At 44.4% G+C, this 20,551-nt stretch overlaps 1 protein-coding gene across 4 annotated transcripts in view; it reads right to left on the bottom strand.

The window, feature by feature from the left end:
- ANKRD12 (ankyrin repeat domain 12) overlaps positions 1-20,551 on the bottom strand; it is a 128,471-nt gene that overhangs the window by 23,022 nt on the left and 84,898 nt on the right. For all 4 annotated transcript variants that reach the window (XM_050942090.1, XM_050942088.1, XM_050942089.1 and 1 more), the window contains 2 exons: positions 20,215-20,362; positions 3,179-7,929 (listed from right to left, as the gene is read on the bottom strand). In XM_050942090.1, the coding sequence (XP_050798047.1) occupies positions 3,179-7,929; positions 20,215-20,362 (4,899 nt within the window). The remainder of the gene's footprint in view (positions 1-3,178; positions 7,930-20,214; positions 20,363-20,551) is intronic.

Raw genomic sequence — 20,551 nt, forward strand, 5'->3', positions numbered from 1 at the left:
GTTCTGACCCTTCCTTCAGGCTCCCACTACAGCTGGCTATTGCAGCCTGGCGAGTCTTCCTCCAGAGGGGATCTAGTACTTAAAAGTGAAAAAGCCTTCCAGCCTGCCAGACCTATTAGCACAACATTGAAACTGTTAAAGAGCCATTTAAGTGGTAATGAAGCCATTTAACAGGGATTTGCCAACCCCCAGGTATATGCTGTCAGTTTCTGAATTTGCTGACAAAAACAGTTGTGCATTACTGTAATATTTACTCAGAACATGTTAGTCTACAGGACCTTAGTTTAAAATTTGCTTTAAAAATATTTCATTTGTGTGTTGCTGAAGATTACAAAAATCACATCTCTAAAAAAATCCTTGCATAGATTTTTAGATGCACAATCTGAGTATTCATTTTTAGCCTTAAATGCTTGGATCTTCAGACATATAGTTTTTTTAAATAAATCCTTCAAAAGACTACCCTTATCTAAAATAGACATGCGAGCCCGGGCTGCTGTCAGGCATAGAGGTACCAGTTTAGTAATACTGCATAGGGCCCCATAAATCCTAAGGATGGCCTTGGGTCCATCAGCAAAGAGACTTCCAAATATCCAGCTTCTATACATTCTGGCCTTAGCAAAAGCCAAACTGAGACGCGTATGAGGCAGAAGTAGAGCTGGGAGAACCATGGGGTTGGGGGGTCCTTCCCATTTATGATTTCATGCTAAATGGGCTGCAGAGGAGAAAATCCCATGGAGAAGAATACTGCTCACAGGAAGGTGCCTTCTCTGCAAAGGACACACAAGGGGCACCATCAAACATATGAACTTTACTGGTGGAATAATCAAAATTTTAACTCTTATCTCCCCCACTCTCTCTGTCATGAAGGCAAACATGTAAGATAGAAAGACCTCATGAAGCTCTAAAAGTAGCCTTGAGAAGCCAAGAGGCCATTAATAGGTTTAGAACATGAATCTTCCAGTCAAAGATGGATAAACCAATCATCCCTGAGAATTAACCTCTGAGGGTATGGCTACACTTGCACTTCAAAGTGCTGCCACGGCAGCGCTTTGAAGTTTCGAGTGTGGTCGCAGCGCCAGCACTGGGAGAGAGCTCTCCCAGCGCTGCACGTACTCCACATCCTCTACGGGTGTAGCTTGCAGCGCTGGGAGAGCACTGTTTACACTGAGGCTTTACAGTGCTGTATCTTGCAGCACTCAGGGGGGTGTTTTTTTCACCACTGTAAAGCGCCAGTGTAGCCATGGCCTGAGAAAGCCAAAAAAACCCAACCACCTCTTTAGGAAAAAGTGTAGTATGTGAAACTAAACTGGGAGAGACTAAGCTAGATGTATTTAAATGCAATCTAAACTACCCAGACTTACTGGGATCACTGACACATCTAATGTGTTTACTACAGAGACTTCACTCAACATTTTTCAACTGACAGGAGATTTCTTGTAATGGTCACCTCGTGAACAGTGTTCACCAGACTTTTAAGTCTTGGGCCGAAGACTCTTTAGGTTAGATCATTTCTTACCTCTAACAATTTTTTTTAAAATGAAACCATAAAGCCCACTATCACTTTCAGAATATTAAGAAATATACTAATAAATAAATTGAGAATAATTGTGTGATACTGAGGAGTTCAAGATCCAAAACAATAAGCAGCGGAAAGACTAACTGGGGGAGCTATATTATACTAGCATGTTTACAACAATGTTGTATATAACATAGACTGTTGCTAAATTGTAGGAAAATTTACAACTTCAACATCTCTTGTGACTACTTAAGAGGAAACTAACAATTGAAAGATTGTAAATTTGACAAACAATCTTACTAGTGAAGGATATTTGTCCATATTAAAAGGAAGGTTAGTATTTTTAGTCTCTGACCTCGTCAGTCAGTCCTCAACTCAGCCTTCAATTGTAAGCACAATTTGCACTTTTTGGAGCCACAATTAATTGCAGGCACAAATATTAGTAAATAGTGCAAATTACAGTTAGCCATCTACCTGTTTATGTCTGTGTCTGGAATCCAATACAAAGGTAAAGAAAACAGGCACACACTAAGTAACAAAAAGGGAGGCAGCCTCAGGAAAATCTGGCCATAATTTTCTACACATTTTATCAGGAAATATAACTATGATTTCAGAGCTTCTTACAGCTGAAGTCTTTACATTTTTTTTTTACTTCTCTGGGCAATGGGTGTAATCTGCCTATATTTGAGTCTCTCAACACTTCATAGAAATAAATTTGGTAAACTATGCTTCTCATCTCACGTTAAGGTCATTAATGATATTCAATTCTTTGTGCTTTTTGGTACAATCTCTAATTATTTTTTTATAAATTACATAATCAGTAGAGTTTAACATTAGCAAAAATAATTATATGTAGCTATTACAAATATTTCTTGTATTCAAAAGAACTATGAAGGACTTTGAATCAACTGCAACCACATTTTTGGCAACTATTTTTTTACTTATTTAGTGCCCTTCATCTAAGTATCTCAACATGTAAGGTAAGAAGTATTATAAGTAAACTGACAGAGAGATAAAAGCATAACGTTTTCAGAACTGCTTAAATTATTTAGGAATCTAAGTCCCATTGACTTTCAACTCTACCAAATAGCTTAAAATATTTAAGTAATGGTTAAATTACTGGCACTGTCAGGTTAAAAGTAACATTTAAAGAACAAATTTCCCTACCTGCATTACTACCAACTCCTTAATTTGTTAAAACTGATACAGTTCTAAGAATCTTAATTTACTTTAAAAAAGGGAGGTGGGGGAAGAGAACTGAGGTCCTCAAAAAAGAAAATATAATTTTAGCATTGATTTCACTTAGCAGGACTTTTAAACTGAAGAAGTCTTTTAAATAATATTAGAAACATTTTTCTGTGCATACCTTTTACATATATCTTCCACATATTATCGTCTATCTTCTATTATGGTGATTGCTGTGATACCACTCCTTGTTGCTTATGCAGAGGAAACCATGTGCACTGAGGGGCAGTACCCACAATACCGTAAGTCAAAATTGGTCAGCTTATGCTTTTCAGCAAATGTTCTCTGCCCAACATGCCAGAACCAGGGATAAAATTTTCAAATGTGCTCAAGTGAACTGACAAGAATATGAAAGATATACAGTGAGATGAAAACATGCCATTCATTGAATACACACCAAAAGATCTTGTTACTTACAGTTGGAATGCATATCTTGCTCAAGGGGTTGCCATCCAGTAGGTATGATCCATTGAAGGTCACATATTCATCATAATACTGAGGTGCCTGAGGAATAACACTACACAATAATTTACGTTTCTCTTCTATTTTTCGCCTTATATGCAAGTATTCAAAATATGGATTTGCTCTCTCTGAACTGTATGGCTGAATCTCTTCGAGTTTCAGAGAATCTACAATAGCTGCCAGAGACTGCTGGGTTTTCTCCTTAGCTTGCAGTAAAGAGGGATTCACTTGTACAGGCTGAGGCACACGTGACACCTTTCTTTTGCGTGGATGGTGTACTTGAGCATCATCTTCCTCAATTAATCTTATCCTTCCTTTCATAGATGCAGCTGATTCAGAGTCTTTTTCTGATGTTTGTGTGCAACCAATAGAATTCTGTTTACTCTGACTAGCAAGCATATTTGCTCTATTTCTAGTAATTCTTTGAGGAACTTCTTGCTGTTCTGTTTTATTATCCTCAACAGTTTCTTCTACTTCTAGTTTAACCGTCTGACTGTATTTATGTACTATTTCTTGTGCAGTCTGCTGTGAATTATCTTCCAAATTGGACAATGGGTACTGTGGCGGGTCATGTGTTGAAATATTTTCTCCGCCATCTATAGTGCAACTATTTTTATTAGCTGATTCATTTATAATTCCTTTTGGTAGTCCTGCATTTAGTTCACATAGATCAGTGTCAGCTCTACTATTATCTAAATGTGCTGAAACCAAATTTTCTAGTTGGGCTTTTTCATTTTGGATTTCTTGAGTGTTAGCTGTGCTACTATCTACTTCATCAGCATGAGAATTCTTGTAAATAATTTTACTCAACGCATAAGAATTTGTATTTAGTTGTGAACAAGCATCATCTGCAGTAAAATCCTTTTCTGACAGTAATGTAGATAGAGTATTAGCTCTTCCAAAATTCTGTGAAATACCCTTAGTGACACTTTCAGGATATACAGTGATAAGCAGATTGGCCTTTTTAATATTTGATGGGAACAAAGTGTTTTCAGCTTCTCTTGTATTATTTGTGTCTGTGTCCAAAACAGAACTGGTAGTTTTAACTAGATTTTGTTGCTGTTGTACAAATATTGGCTCTTGATTGCTAATACCTGGTAAAGATGTGTGTTTAGACATACACTCTATATCTGGGAGTGGCTGGATATGCAAAGAGCAGGGTGACTGTGAAGGCAAAAAAGATGTAGAGCAGGGTGACTGGGGAGGCAAAAATGATGTAGATTCCTGAAAACTGGAATTTCCCATAATTTCAGTGTGTTGAGGTAAAAATTCAGACAGTTTCTGCTCTTTTAATGTCCTGTTTTCAGAATCATGCAATGCTATGACAGTGCTAGTATCTTGCTCTGACGTTCCATAACCTGAGCAGTTGGATCCATTACTTAATGAATTAAGTCTGTCAAAAGGCACATCCCATGGTTTAGGTAGCTGATTCAGACCACTTTGACTATATGGCTCTAGATGCATATGAATTTCTTCGGAAGGGCTCAGCTGAGCAGTATTTTTAACAACATTTGTATCCAGTGTAACATGCTTGTTGCTACCAGTTTTAGTTGGAGAAGATGTAAAATTGGAATGTAAACCAGACATACTACTTTGAAAATCCCTTTCAGGCAAACTACAAGAAGATACTTCTGGTTTGGGAGAAGTGCAAGTATGACTTGGAACTACTAGTAGAGCACTCTGAGTATTTTCTTCAGATGTTCGAGGCTGTTTTGTGTTTTCAGAAATAACACAAGGCATACTGCATCTTCGCACTTCTACAACAGGTCTACAGTCATTTAAAACCACTTTAACATCTTCAACAGAAGCTGATCTAATATAGGCTGGTGGAAGTCTGTTTGCAAAAGGAGGTTTAATGCGCTCTGGCAACTCTGCTAGGCTATCAGTCTCCCTTTCAAGAAGGGCCGGAGATTTGGCCAAAAATGGTGATTGTGAAAAGGACATTTGGGAATCAGAACCTTCTAGCATAAAGTCTGAATCATATTCAATTATGGGTCTTGGAGTAGTTACTACTGTAGTATGGCAAGAATCTTCTGAACTAGCAACTGAAACCATTGACACTGACCTGGAGCTTAGACCTGTCTTTTCACTTTCTGATCTAGGAGATCTATTTAAGTTGTTATCTAAAACTAATAATGACTTTCCAGAATTTGTTACGTTCTTTATGTCTACAGATTGGGATCTACTACTTGTAGCATCCTTCAGCTGCTTCTCTTTCATGTAAATGTCTGACAATTCTGAGCTTTTTGAACGAATCAGCTCTTTGTTTTTTGATTCAGTTAGTGAATGTTTTGTTTTTTCTTTATCTTTTATCTTGTTAAGTTCTAAACAGGACCGATTCCTTAATCTTTCCTTCTCTTTTTGTTTTATTTTTTCTTTATGTTTCCTATGCCACTGTTCAATTTCCAGATCTTTAAGGCTAAGCATTCTTTCGAAACTAGTTTGCATTAAATCATCATTCACTAATCTCTTTTCTTTAGGTCGAGTATCTTTTGGTGCTGATGATGGTTTAGGCTTAAGTTTTTCAGATTCAAGTTTTAGTTTAGGAAAATTATTTTGCTGCATTTTATCTTTGTGTTTGTCTCGTTCTTTGTATCGATCTATGTCTTTATCCTTTTTATCTTTCTCTCTACCATCTGGAGTTTTCAGCAATTCATCTTTTGGTTTCTCTTTCAAGGACAATAATTTTTCATGCAATGCTTTACTACTATCTGTAATATTACATTTCCTCTCTTCTTGCATGTGCTTTGAGTTTGCTACTGTTAAGCTGTCTTTATCTCTGGACTTTTCCTTTTTCTCAGCCTCCTTTTCTTTGTCTTTATTTTTGCCTTTTTCTGGTTTACTATACTCACTTTCTTTTTCTGATAGCTTGACCCTTCTCTCAATGCAATATTTTTCTTTGCTTTCAGGCAGGTGTCTGTCTTTGTCAATCTTTTCTTTGTCATGTTTTTTATCAACTTTTTCTTTGTTTCTTTCTTTGTCATCAAGTTTTTTAATAGTACTAACATTTTTTATCTTATCATTTTCTTTATAACATTTATCTACTTGCTGGGAATTTGTTTTTTCCTTTGCTTTGTCTATACTTTCATTTAGCTCTGCTTTCTCTCTCTCTGGCTTATAGTCATGTTTTATCTTTTTCTCTTTATCTACATTTTTTCTTTCTACCTTCTCAATGTCCTTTTCTTTAACTGAGGTTCGCCTCTCAGCTTTTTCTCTGATGTTTTTTTCCTGCTTTTCAGTATCTGCTTCTTTTTCTACTAAATGCATACTAGCTGGCTCATCTTTAGTACCTACAGCTGAACAGAACAATTCTGTTTCTTTATCTGTGAATATGTTCTCTTTTTCTTCTTTTTTATCTTTCACTTTTTCATCCTTAAATAATTTCTCATTTTCCTTTCGGTTTTTTTCTTTTTCTCTCTCATCTTTAATACTTCTCTCTTTCTGGATGTGTTTCTCTTTTACTGATTTATCTTCTTTCACCATACTTTTTTCCAGCTTTGATTTTCTCTCTGAAGGAAGAGATTCATGGTCCATATTTAATATATCTTCAGTTTCATCACTTTTAAAAAAGTTCTCTTTCCAAAATTCTCTATCAAACTCAATATTTCTTTGTACCTCTTTTGCACTATCTTTGTGTTTGTGTTTTTCCTTTTCCCCATCCTGTTCTTTTTTGTGCTTGTCCTTTTCTCTTTCTTTATGCTTCAGTTTATGCTTTTTAAGTGTTTTACCTTCCTTGTCGATTTTTTTCAGCATACATTCTGAATTCTCAAAGGCTGAACTATTTTCTTCCTCTTTAATTTTAGGACTAGATTTTTCACTCAATTCTAAATGCAAATCTTTCTGATGCTTGCTTTTTTCTTTGTGTTTGCAAGATTTGCCACTAGAGCTTTCCACTAGATATTCAGAATCTGTATTATGATCATACCTAACTACTTCAGATTGTAATGATATTTCAGAACCTCCTGGTGATAAGCATGTTTTAGTGTTTTCTTGCTTTTGTGGTGTTGACTGCTTTTCACTTAATCCACAAGGATGTTTAGGAGATTTGCTAGCAGTAATATGAAATAAGGGTAAAGACGACTCTTCTTTCGGGCTAAAAGATTTTTTAAACATCTCCTCCTCTCTAGCTTTGTCTAAAGAATCTAGTCCAGAACTAACTACATTCGTCACTCTAGTATTTTCCTTTTCTTGCTTTAATTCTTGATTCTCTTTATTTTTGCTCTGATTTTTTAGCTTCCTTTTAACTTTCCCTTTTTGCTTGTGGTCATTTGAGACAATATATTCTTTTTTCGTTCTTATATCAGAGTTTGCAGTTTCTGTGATAGAACAAGGAGGAGAAACAGTCTTCTTATCTTGAAGAATTTCTTCATCTGAACTTTCAGAACTTGAGTACAAAACTCTAGATGGTTTTTTACTTTTAAATGATTTTGGAAAAACAACTTTTTCCTGTTTCACAAATAAATTATTCTTTTCTATTTCAGACTCATCCTCTTTTCTTAGATCCTTTCTAAGAATACGTTTGTCATCAATCATTTTTATTTCATCTTCCTCATCATCTTTAAACTCATATTCATCAAGAGCAGTTGAAAGCAGTGCTTTACTAGGGACCATCTGCTTGCTGTCAACGACTAGAGATTCTTTTTCTGCTTCAGAATCAACATTCCCATCTACACTGGAAGGATTTACAGATGGAGCTTCTTCAAAATCTAGGTTGAGAAAACAAAAACAAATAAAATAATGATGGAGACACTGACAACTCGGAATCATATTATAAATATTACAGATATGTATGGATAAATCATTAATTAATTTCAGAGGTAAAATCTTCACATGACAAAATATAAAAGTTTACTGTTACACAATAGTTTTATAAAAGACAGCATAAAATATCACATATTCGAGAATTCACCAGTACTATTACAATATTGTCATGTTGGTGTCACTAGGCATAACCCTAGGTAACTCGGGAGGGTGGATGATCACGAGTGCCGATGAAGCCCTCCTGCTCAGGCCTCAATGAACCAATGTTCCTCCATGTTAAACACTTTGTGTAACCTAGTGTAAAAGACGGTTACTCACATTTGTAACTGTTGTTCTTCGAGATGTGTTGCTCATATCCATTCCAGTTGGGTGTGCGCGCCGTGCATGCACGCTCATCGGAAGATTTTTACCCTAGCAACTCCAATGGGTCGGCAGGTCGCCCCCTGGAGTGGTGCCACCATGGCGCTGGATATATACCCCTGCCGACCCGACCGCTCCTCAGTTCCTTCTTGCTGGCTACTCCGACAGTGGGGAAGGAGGGCGGGTTTGGAATGGATATGAGCAACACATCTCGAAGAACAACAGTTACAAAGGTGAGTAACCGTCTTTTCTTCTTCGAGTGATTGCTCAAATCCATTCCAGCTAGGTGATTCCCAAGCCTTACCTAGGCGGTGGGGTCGGAGTGAGATGTTGCAGAGTGTAACACGGCGAAGCCGAAGGCCGCGTCATCCCTAGATTGCTGAACCAGGGCGTAGTGGGAGGCAAAGGTATGGACCGAGAACCAGGTCACTGCACGATAGATTTCATGAATGGGCATGTGAGCGAGGAAAGCAGCCGATGAGGCCTGAGCCCTGGCGGAGTGCGCAGTCACGTGGCCCGAGGGGACATGAGCCAAGTCGTAACAGGCGCGGATGCACGACGTTATCCAGGAGGAAATCTGCTGCGAGGAGACGGGTAGCCCCTTGATATGCTCAGCCACCGCGACAAAGAGTTGGGGGGTTCTGCGGAATGGCTTAGTTCGCTCGATATAGAAAGCAAGCGCTCTGCGGACGTCTAGGGAGTGTAGCTGCTGCTCCCTGCGAGACTAATGTGGTTTTGGGAAGAAGACAGGTAGGAAGATCTCCTGGTTAACATGGAAGGCCGATACCACTTTGGGGAGAAAGGCCGGATGCGGTCGCAACTGCCCCTTGTCCCTGTGGAACACAGTATATGGGGGATCTACCGTGAGGGCCCGAAGCTCCGAAACCCGTCTCGCGGATGTGATGGCCACTAGGAAAGCAGTTTTCCAGGAGAGATAGAGAAGGGAGCAAGTTGCTAACGGTTCGAATGGAGGGGACATGAGTCTAGCAAGAACCAGGTTAAGGTCCCATGTAGGGGCAGGGCGGCGTACTTGGGGGTAGAGGCGCTCCAGGCCCTTAAGGAATCTAGACACCATCGGGTGAGAGAAAACTGAGAGAACACCCCTGGGTGGAAGGTAGAGATGGCCGCCAAATGGACCCTCAGAGATGATACCGCCAGGCCCTGTTGTTTGAGGGACCAGAGGTAATCCAAGATGTTGGAAATGGAGACCTCGGTGGGAAGGAAATTCCGCTCCGTGCACCAGCACGCGAAACGCTTCCACTTAGCCAAATATGTCGCTCTAGTGGAAGGCTTCCTGCTACCCAGGAGCACCTGTTGCACTGGAGTAGAGCAACGCAGCTCAGATTGGGTCAGCCACACAGGAGACTGACCCAATCTGAGGTGGAGCGACTGAAGGTCTGGGTGACGGAGCTTGCCGTGGTCCTGGGTGATCAGGTCCTGGGTGATCAGGTCCAAGTGAAGAGGCAGGGGGACAGGGTCGGCTATGGAAAGGTCTAGCAACATGGTGTACCAGTGCTGCTGAGGCCACGCTGGAGCTATCATGATCAAGCGGGCTTTGTCCCTGCGTACTTTCAGTAGGACCTTGTGGACGAGCGGAAATGGTGGAAAGGCATAGAGCAGGTGCGTCATCCACGACACAAGGAAGGCATCCGCCACTGAACCCGGTGAGAGGCCTTGAAAGGAGCAGAACGTCTGGCATTTCCTGTTCCCGCGAGATGCAAAGAGGTCCATCTGGGGAAACCCCCACCTCCAGAAGAGTGAAAGAGCAACATCCAGGCGAAGGGACCATTCGTGGGAAAGGAAGGATCTGCTGAGGCGATCCGCCAGCGTGTTCCGAACCCCCGGGAGAAAGGATGCAATGAGGTGTATAGAATGGGCTATGCAGAAGTCCCAGAGTTGTAAGGTCTCTTGACACAGGGGTGAAGACCTTGTGCTACCCTGCTTGTTTATATAGTGCACGGCCGTTGTGTTGTCGGTGAATATTGACACACAACGGCCCTGTAAGTGCTGTCAGAACGTCTGACAAGCGAGGCGGACCGCTCTCAGCTCCCGGACGTTGATGTGGAGGGCCAGCTTGTGAGATGACCAGAGGCCTTGGATGAGTAGGTGCCCGAGGTGAGCTCCCCAACCCAGGGATGATGCGTCCGTTGTCAGGGACACCTAGGGCTGGGGCAGATGGAACGGGAGCCCCGCACACACCATGGAGGGATCCAGCCACCACTCGAAGGAGTCTAGGACGGTCGGGCGAATGGTGACGACCATGTCCATGGGATTCCTGGCCGGACGGTATTGTGAGTTGAGCCAGGATTGGAGGGTCCGTAGGCGGAGTCTTGCATAGTTCATTACGAACGTGCAGGCTGCCATGTGGCCCAAGAGAGCGAGGCAAGTGCATACCGAAGTCAACGGCGCCGCTTGCAGCCTCCAGATGATGGCCGCCATAGTCTGGAACCGTGACAGTGGTAGACAGGCTTTGGCAAGAGTGGAGTCCAGAGTGGCACCAATAAACTATCCTCTGAGTGGGATAGACTCTTAGAGTCAGAGTCAATTTTTCCGCATTGATCATTAAACCTAGATGTAGGAAGAGGTTCTTGACAATGCGGACGTGACTGAGGACTCGCGTCTCGGAGGTCCCGCAGATGAGCCAGTCGTCTAGATACGGAAACACATGTATCCGACTGCGGTGAAGGTGGACAGCGACTACAGCCATACATTTGGTGAATACTCTTGGGGCTGTAGAGAGGCCGAACAGGAGGACCGTGAACTGGAAATGTTGTCGGTTGACTACGAACTGGAGGAACCTCTTGTGAGGTGGGAAGATGGCTATGTGGAAGTAGGCATCTTGCATGTCGAGGGCGGCATACCAGTCTCCAGGGATGGGATAATGGTCCCCAGGGACACCATACGGAACTTCAACTTTATCATGTATCTGTTGAGTTCCCGCAGATCAAGGATAGGTCTGAGACTTCCCTTCGCCTTGGGGATTAGGAAGTATTGGGAATAAAACCCCTTGCCCCGCTCGTGCTCCCGTACCTCCTCTATGGCTCCTTTGGCGAGGAGCGTTTGCACCTCCTGTAGGAGGAGTTGCTCGTGAGAGCGGTCCCTGAAGAGGGACGAGGGAGGGGCGTGGAAGGGGGGGTTTGAAATAAATTGGAGGTGGTATCCAAGTTCCAACGTGCGTAAGACCCAACGATCTGATGTTAGCTGGGACCACACAGGGAGGAAAAAAAGGGAAGACGGTTGGAAAAAGGAGAGGACGGATCCTTTAAAGAAACTGGTACAACGCCCTCGGGCGCACCTTCAAAAGGAAGGTTTTGGCCCGGAGGAAGGCTTGGAGGAGCTCTAGTTCTGGCCCCCTTGGTTGCCCGATTGCCTTCGGTGACCGTTTGTGCCTCGCCATCTGGCGAAGTCTTGTCTTTGCCGGGGTAGAAGGTAAGGGCGGTGCTGTTGGGGTCGAAAGGGCCTGTGCTGAGTTACCGGCGTGTGCATCCCTAAGGAGTGCATAATAACCCTGTTGTCTTTTAGGCTCTGCAGCCTAGGGTCAATTTTATCCGAAAACAGCCCATGGCCCTCAAATGGAAGGTCCTGAATGGTGTGTTGGAGCTCTGGGGGGAGGCCGGAGACCTGCAGCCATGAGATATGGCGCATAGTCATGCCAGAGGCCAGAGTCCTGGTGGCTGAGTCCGCTGCGTCCAGGGAAGCCTGGAGGGAAGTTCTCGCGACCTTTTTCCTTTCATCAAGGATCGCCGAGAACTCCTGTCGTGCGTCCTGCGGAAGCAACTCCTTAAATTTGTCCGCTGCCACCCAGGTATTGTAGCTACAGCAGCTAAGGAGGGCTTGCTGAATGGACACACGGAGCTGGAGGGCCCTCGCACAGTAGACTTTTCACCCGAGCAAGTCCATGCGCCTCGCGTCCTTTGATTTAGGGGCTGGGGCCTGCTGGCCATGGCGCTCCCTCTCGTTAACCGACTGGACGACGAGGGAGCAAGGAGGAGGGTGGACATATAGATATTCATAACTCTTGGAGGGCACCATGTATTTGCACTCTATCCCTCACGCAGCAGGCGGAACAGAAGCCGGAGACTGCCAGATCGTAGTGGCATTGGCTTGTATGGTCTTAATGAATGGGAGGGCCACTCTAGTGGGGGCATCCGATGACAATACGTCCACCACTGGGTCTTGTACCTCCGGGACCTCCTCGGCCTGCAAGTTCATGTTCTGTGCAACACGCCTGAGGAGGTCCTGGTGGGCCCTGAGGTCAATTGGAGGAGGGCTGGCAGATGAGGTTCCAGCTATAGTCTCGTCAGGGGAGGATGAAGAGGAGAGACCTGGCACGAGCGGGTCTGATGAGGGCTCCGCCTGGTGGACCGTGTCTGTCTCCCCGGGGGGCTCAGAGTCCTGAGGCTGGGTCAACCCTTCCTCCATAGGAGGAGGAGGAGGAGGAGGACAACGACGACGGGTAATTGTGGCCTCCGGCACCCTGTGTTCTGAGGCGTTTGAGCGCGAGGGATCTGGGTGAGGGTCTTGGGCCTGATGGTACGCCCAAGGCATCCAGAATCCCCACTGCTGCGGTCCATGATCTTGAGGCTGGGGCTCATGGAACAAGGCAGCAGGCACGTCAGTGTCTGGAGCGTGTGCACTATCCGCCTGAGAAGACACAGACAGGTGTCGGGAAGGCCAGGGGGGAGCCGAACGAGGCTGGTACGAGTCCCTCGCTCCTGTCGCTGGAGATCTCCTCGGTGCCGGGGATTGGTACCGGGAATCATATCGGTGCAGAGATCGAGACCGGGACCTGCAACCAGCGCGGTGCCGGGAGGTCAACCGGGATCTCAAACATCTGCAGCGGGACTGGCTGTGAGAGTCTCGGTGCCAGGAGCAGTGCCTAGAGCCAGAGCAGTACTGAGAGTACCGGGTGGGACGTGAGGTGGATCTGTGCCACGAGTACGAGCAGTACCGCCGCGGTGAGCGGTGCTGGGACTGCGAGCGGCGTTGAGACCGGGACCATCCATGAGACCTTGAGCAGTGCCGGGACCTGGATCGAGACCGGTGCCGGCTCGTCGATTCCAGCGAAGGAGGCCTCATAGCGGCAGGCTTGCCTCTAGAATGCAGAACCTGCACCGGCGGTGCCGGGGGTTGAGGCAGGGCAGACTCAGTCATTGCAATAAGGTCCTTGGCCGAAGAGAATGTCTCCGGCGTGGAGGGGACCGTCAGCTCGACCACGGGTCTCACTGGGGAGCTCTCCATGACCGGACTCGATGGCCCTCTCCGGACCAGAGTCGACGGTACCACAGTCGTCGGTGCTGCAGCAGGAGTAGGTGCCGGGCGATCCGAATGAGTCTGCGTCGAAGGTGTGGAGGAAGCTGAGGGCCTTCGGTCAGGTCCTTGTGCCGGAGAAGGCTGGTGCCGAGGTGTCTTGGCGGAGCCAGCGCGGTCTGGTGCCAGAGGAGCACTGTCAGCGCTCGGTGCCGAGGACGGAGTGTTAAGGGCTGCTTCCATAAGGAGAGTCTTTAAGCGAAAGTCCCTCTCCTTTTTAGTCCGCGGCTTAAAGGCCTTGCAAATGCGGCACTTGTCGGAGATGTGCGATTCCCCGAGGCACTTTAGGCAAGAGTCGTGGGGATCGCTCGTGGGCATCGGCTTTTTACAGGCCGAGCACAGTTTAAACCCTGGGGAACCGGGCATGGGCCCAGACACCGGGTGCGGGGAAGGGCTAACGCCCAAGCCCTGCTAAACTATATACAATAACTAACTAACTAACTAACTACTATAAAACTAATTACACTATAGACTAATGTCAACTATATACAACAAGAGATCAAATGAACAAAGAGAAGCTAGGGGAGTGGAGGACAGCTAAGCCGCGCTCCACTGTTCCAACAACTGACATGGGCAGTAAGAAGGAACTGAGGAGCGGTCGGGTCGGCAGGGGTATATATCCAGCGCCATGGTGGCGCCACTCCAGGGGGCGACCTGCCGACCCACCGGAGTTGCTAGGGTAAAAATCTTCCGACGAGCGCGCACACCTAACTGGAATGGATATGAGCAATCACTCGAAGGACCTAATGTACTAATAGCTGCAAAAATGTAGTGTTAGTTTTCGGTTGTAACAGCCAGTTCTCTGTTGTAATACATTGAAGCTAGGCTAAAGCATGCTCAAGGCCGTTTTAAGATACAGTATACATGTCTCAGCAGCGGAGAGGAGGGAGGAAGGGGGAAGACAAAAGATTAAGTGAGAAAAGATACTGCAGCTGGATGGGAAAGGAGGGGGGGATGTGAGAGATCAGCGAGTCAGCAAGAAAAAGTTCTCAGAAAGCAACTGGGATATAAAAGGAGGAAACTGCTTGTGTTAGGTGTGCTTGATTTGAGGCGTCAGTCTCCCTGCTCTGAGATCTCAAACTTCGTTTGCTTCTCCACCCTGGCGTGTTTATTGGCGCGGCACACTGGGCAACGGACCCCCACCACTGTTGCGTGGCCTCGGGCACTTTGTGCCGGCAACAGTCACATACTCTATACTCCAAAAGCCAGTGGTTTTAAAGTAGCAGTCTGACCTAACCAGACATCTTTTACACATACAAACTTAAAACCGAAAAAATATTTTTTTTGCATCCAAAATAAGATTAACTATGGTAAATTTATTTACAGCTTTCAAATTCACAAAACAAATGTGAAAAAACAAAGAGCAAGAGTATGACTAATACATTATGAAATAGTTTGTGTACAGCATATAACAAGCAGTATATTAGTTTGTGACTTGTCAAAATATGGGGAGGGAGAGAGGGAGGGGAAGGATAGCTCAGTGGTTTGAGCATTGGCCTGCTAAACCCTGGGTTGCGAGTTCAATCCTTGAGGAGGCCATTTAGGGATTTTGGGATTGGTCCTGCTTTGAGCAGGGGATTGGACTAGATGACCTCCTTCATATACTATGAAAATCAGGATTGCATTACTTTATATTTTCTACAGTTAAGTGAGTAAAATGTGATACACTGGTTTCATGCATTAGTTTTTCACCTCTTGTGAACTAGGACCAAGTTCTGATTTAATTCAGTAAGAATTTGCAAGTCTTATCTCAATTTATCACAAAATTGCCACTTATGGCTTGTCTACATGAGGGGTTTAGTATGCAGTAACATGAGTTCATCCGGTGTGAAAATGCCTGCATACACACAACATAATTCATTACAGTGCTCTAACTCTGCAATCACCAGTTACTCTAGAGTCCTCTTTCAAGCTGTGCTAAGTTTGATACAACTTGAGGTAGTGCAGCCTATTGTTCATTTGCATGCAATGCTGCCACACACTACTTTGGCAGTCCTCCAACCGCTATCCCAAACTGCTTTGTGTGTTTGTTACTGATCTGTTTGCCTATGTGCTTTCCACTGCTCTAGGATCAAGTTGACCAGATGTCCCCCTCCCCTGCTTAAAAACTGGCATAGGGCCAGAATCTGCTTATTTGCTCTTGGATTCAAATATATCAGCATCACTCCATATTACTCCAGAAGCATTACAACAAGCCTCGAGCAGCTGATTGGAGTTGTGCAAAGAGCCTAGACCTCTTTACTATGTGGGGAGAAGCACTGATGCAGCAAGCTCTTGTGGCTAGTCAACAAATAAAGACGTGTTTGTGGACATTGCTATGCAGATGTCTGCAAAGTGTCACCACCAGGATGCTGACCAGTGCCAGACCAAAAACAAACAGCTCAGGAGGACTTGCATTAAAACCAGGGATGTCAGGAAACAGTCAAGACAGAATATAATCTGTCCTTTTTTTGAGGAGCTGGCCAGGATTTTAACCAATGACATCATTACTGAACCCAAGAAGGGTTGTATGTACCCTGCTTCGCACCTCCCCCCAGCAACCTCTGCCGATGACAAGCAGCAAGAATCTTTAGAGGAGGAACACGAGGAGGGCAGTAAAGAGCTCTCCCCACAAAGCCAGGATCTGTCTGGGACTCGAGACCTTAAACCAACTGTGTAAGAAGCAAGTCCAATTCTCAGCCAGATACCCAGGCTGAGATTAAGGAGACAGATCCTAGAGAGGGAGCCTTAGCATGTAAGTATCTGTCTTTACAGCATATTATTCGATTGTGCTGTCCTAACTTCTGTTCCCGGTGCCCCATGACCACAGCCATTTTTGGCAGATTTGAGCTAGGAGCCTCTCTGAGTCTCCATTCCTTGGACCACACTGTCTGTTCTCCCCGCATCCCTCTACATGTTTTCAAAATGGTGGTTGGTCTGGCCAGGCAGTCAGCTTCTGTCTCATATTAATGCCCCAACCATTCACTGTTTAAAAGCCCATTTCATGGAGGGCACATACCCATCTACCTGTTTTCCTTTCCTCTCCCTGCATCTATCCTGTGGGTCTTAGGTCCATTTGCTCTCTGAGAAGCCTGAGGTTGGAGAGGGAAAAACACACAGAACTACTCGAAGAGAGCATTGCAGTGTCCAGAGACAGTGTCATCATGACAAAAGACACTATGGAGAAAAAAGGATGTGGAGAGAGAACCGAGAAGCAGAACACTCTGCTGCAGAGCATGCTGCTAGAAGGCACATAGACAATCTAATGCTCTCAACCAGGACCCAGCCATCTTCTGCAGCCCCTGGACAATATGGGGTACTGGGAACACCAGCATATGTTCTCTCCTGCACCCCTGCAACCATGCTCCTGCAACCATTTCCCTCCTCAGCCCAAGGTCAAGGCAATGAAAACAACTGCACCTGGCAACCCAGCTTCTAGAGCTAACTAACACCTTTGATTTAGAGCCCTGACACTGAACACCGTAAGGCCCAAGAACAAGAAGAGACAAAGGCAAGGTGTATACTTGCCTGTGAATTGAAGAGCCCCTCCTCCCCATTGTTATATTCTGTCCTCCTCTGTACTGTGTCACTTTAAAACTGTGTTTCTTTGTTTTAATTAAAGGTTTATTTCTGGTCATTATATAATAAATTGTTGTTTAATAAGAAAAAACATGAAAAATTCATTCATGAAGAACTGACAATGCATTTTACACAGAAATCTTTAAATTGAACACATCACAGGCTTTTACAAAAATATAAAATAAAATAAGTGCCACAATGTGCTACTTATGTATCAGAGGGGTAGCTGTCTTAGTCTGGGTTTGTAAAAAGCAACAAACAGTCGTGTGGCACCTTATAGACCAGTGGTCCCCAACCTTTTCGTCTGGCGGGTGCCAGACGAAGGACCGTGGCGGTGGTCGTGCATCCGCCGAAATGCCGCCGAAATTCTGCGGCATTTTGGCAGTGACACCTCTGGATGACATCACTTGTCAGTGGCATTTCGGCGGATGCTCGAACTCCAGCCAGGACGCGGGCGCATTTAGATGCCCCTGGGGGCGCCATGGCACCCATGGGCACCTGGTTGGGGACCCCTGTTATAGACTAACAGAAGTATTGGAACATAAGCTTTCGTGGGTGAATACCCATTTCGTCAAAGCTTATGCTCCAATACATCTGCTAGTCTATAAGGTGCCACAGGACTCTTTGTTGCTTTTTAATGTGCTACTTGTACCACCCCATTGAAGACACTAATGCTCACAATCCATTTGCCCCTCTTGCCAGGATAAAAGCTGGATATACAGCTGCACAATTTAAATGCTCTGAGTCTCAGGCCATAAAGCAAGAGCAACAGGCATTCCTGACAATTATCCTGGCTATTTCCATTTTTAAGTGGATGTCTTGATGGCTGCTCAAACCTCTGAGCAAGTCTCTGCATCTCAGCCCACCACTCATCATTGAGGCTTTCTCCCTTAGTCTCACAATATTGTGTAAAATACAATATGCAGCTACAATCTTAAGCAAGTTTTTTTCTGCAGCTTCTAACCTAGCTCATAAGCACACTCAACTGTCATGCTGCAACTACTGAGGCAATAGTTAAATAGCTCCTTCCTTCAGTCCAAGTGGCCTGTAAGTGAACATCTACACTGGAATAAAAGACCTGTGGCACAACTGCAGCTTCTTGGATCAGCTGACTTTCAGGGTCCCAGAGTCTGGGCTCCAGCCCAAGCCTGAACGTCTACATACCAATTTTATAGCCCCGTAGCGTGAGTCCTGTGAGTCCAAGTCAGCTGACCCAGGCCACGCACAGGTATTTAATTGCTATGTAGATGTACCCTGAATGGCTTCCTTAACCAAGGAAGAGAGGATTAAATGGGTCTTCCAGGATGAGCAGAGCAATCTCCATGCCATTGGTGTCCATAGTGATCCTGGGGGCAAACTCTCTTTTATTCATTAAGGAAAACAAAGCTGAATTCTGAAATATCCTAGCATCATGGACCTTCCCCAGCATTTTTGTTTGTGAACCTTCCATGATGGTCAACCATGTTCTGGGAAGACCCTGGAGAAATATCTTTTTCTATTGATCAACTCTGATCCTTCATGAGGAGGGCAAACAATAGGCACATGGGTCCCATCAAAATCCAACACAGTCTGGGAACCCCATGTGTGCAAATTCATCAATAATTTCCTGACCATTACCAAGCTTTATGGCCCAGTGCAACAGTACCTTACACATGGCATCACATCCATGCATGACCATGGCCCCAACAGTCGATCTCCCTGTACCAAATTGCTTTGCTATGGACTAGTAACATGCAGGAGTGACCTGCTTCCCAACTGCACTGACGACCCACTTCTCAATGGGATGGGGCACCATACATTAGCACGCTGCTGCTGCAGCAGTTTCAGGGCTACTTCAGCACAGATCTAAAAAAAGGTTGCCTTTACTATCCTGAAATTCTCTTGCAACTAGTGCTAATTCCAAGTCTTCAGAACAATGGTCTCCCACCAATCCTTAGGCCAGAACAGTGGTGCACTGTGTGAAGCTGATCTAAGGACCTTTCCTGTAGTAGCAGTTCCTCGGTGTCATCACCTTCTTCCTCCCTTCTCCCCTGCTGAAGCTGCTACTGTGGTAACATCATCTGTTTGGTGGTGCTGAAGGTGAAGTCCAAAATTGAAGCCACTCCGCTTCAAGAGCTCAAATAAACCCAGGCAGCCTCTGTGTATTCATAGTTGGCAGCAAAGCGGTGCAAAGGATTGTTGGGTCCATGCTGGCTAACAGCAATTCAAAAATGGCATTAGCCCACCCATAAAGAGATGAAGCATGAAGCAGATCAGAATCCTGGGATTTTTTTAAAAATTTGACCCAAGACCCAGAATTACACTGGCTTCTGCTATGCACCCCACAGTGCACACAAGAAAAATCCCAGAATGCACACTGTTCAGAAGCAAAGCAAAGGCACATGGGATACCCTCCCAGAATGCCATGCATTTAGTATACAAGAAGCCCTCGCAAATGATGCGAATTGAAAGAGGGCATAGCCATTCTGCATGTATGCTATTACTATGGCTTATGTACAGTGCATCAAAAAGCATGTGTCAACTCAACTAAACCCCAGTGTAAACTAGGCCTTTTTTTAAAGAAAGGGATATAAAACAAACATCAGTCCATGTTATTATGTAACTGAAATAAAAAGTTCTTTCCTCCTTCCTATGACTTGCATTTTTAAGCTTTTTTGAGCCAACTGAAAAGATCAGAAAAAAATCAGAGTTATATACTCCCTTTATGGTATAACTGTCTATTTAGATTCTTATATCACACCAATAATTGTTTTACTTGAATACACTAATGAGCATGTAAAAACAGGGTCTTGAAATGAAAAAAAAAGTTTTAGACAACCTTAACTACAGGTGTTGCTACAAACTCTTCCTCTAATAAACTGTACTAGCTATCATTACTAAAAGATGGTCAAAACATGCAAGTTGAGGTGAACAAATCTATATTCTTTTATAAAAAAAATATAAAAGAGGTTATTTATAATGCATTTTTCTAGTACTGTGCAATTAAGGTTTAACTATCTAACCTGAGCAACTGTCTTCATCATCAGAAATAGGCACCTCCTTTTTCAGTAGCAGTTCCAGTTCTTCTGTTTCTGCTACATCAACTGGTCTCTCCCCATGTTTGTTGGCCTGAAATGGATTTCCACCATGTCGAAGCAGCAGCTTCACAATCTGCAATGTGAGAACTTGGTTTTTACATTTTGTAAGAGCTAAGAAGTGACCCACAAAATAAATACAAACATTAACTGTGCTTTCTTCCTCATTTTTGACTTCCTGAGTAAATCTCCAATTTGACATGGGCTCTGTGTACTGTAATGACATAACAGAGTGCTCCAACCTTTTACCTACGGAGGCCCAGAT

This window comes from Gopherus flavomarginatus, chromosome 2, assembly GCF_025201925.1.
Source record: "Gopherus flavomarginatus isolate rGopFla2 chromosome 2, rGopFla2.mat.asm, whole genome shotgun sequence".
Classification (NCBI taxonomy): domain Eukaryota; kingdom Metazoa; phylum Chordata; order Testudines; family Testudinidae; genus Gopherus; species Gopherus flavomarginatus.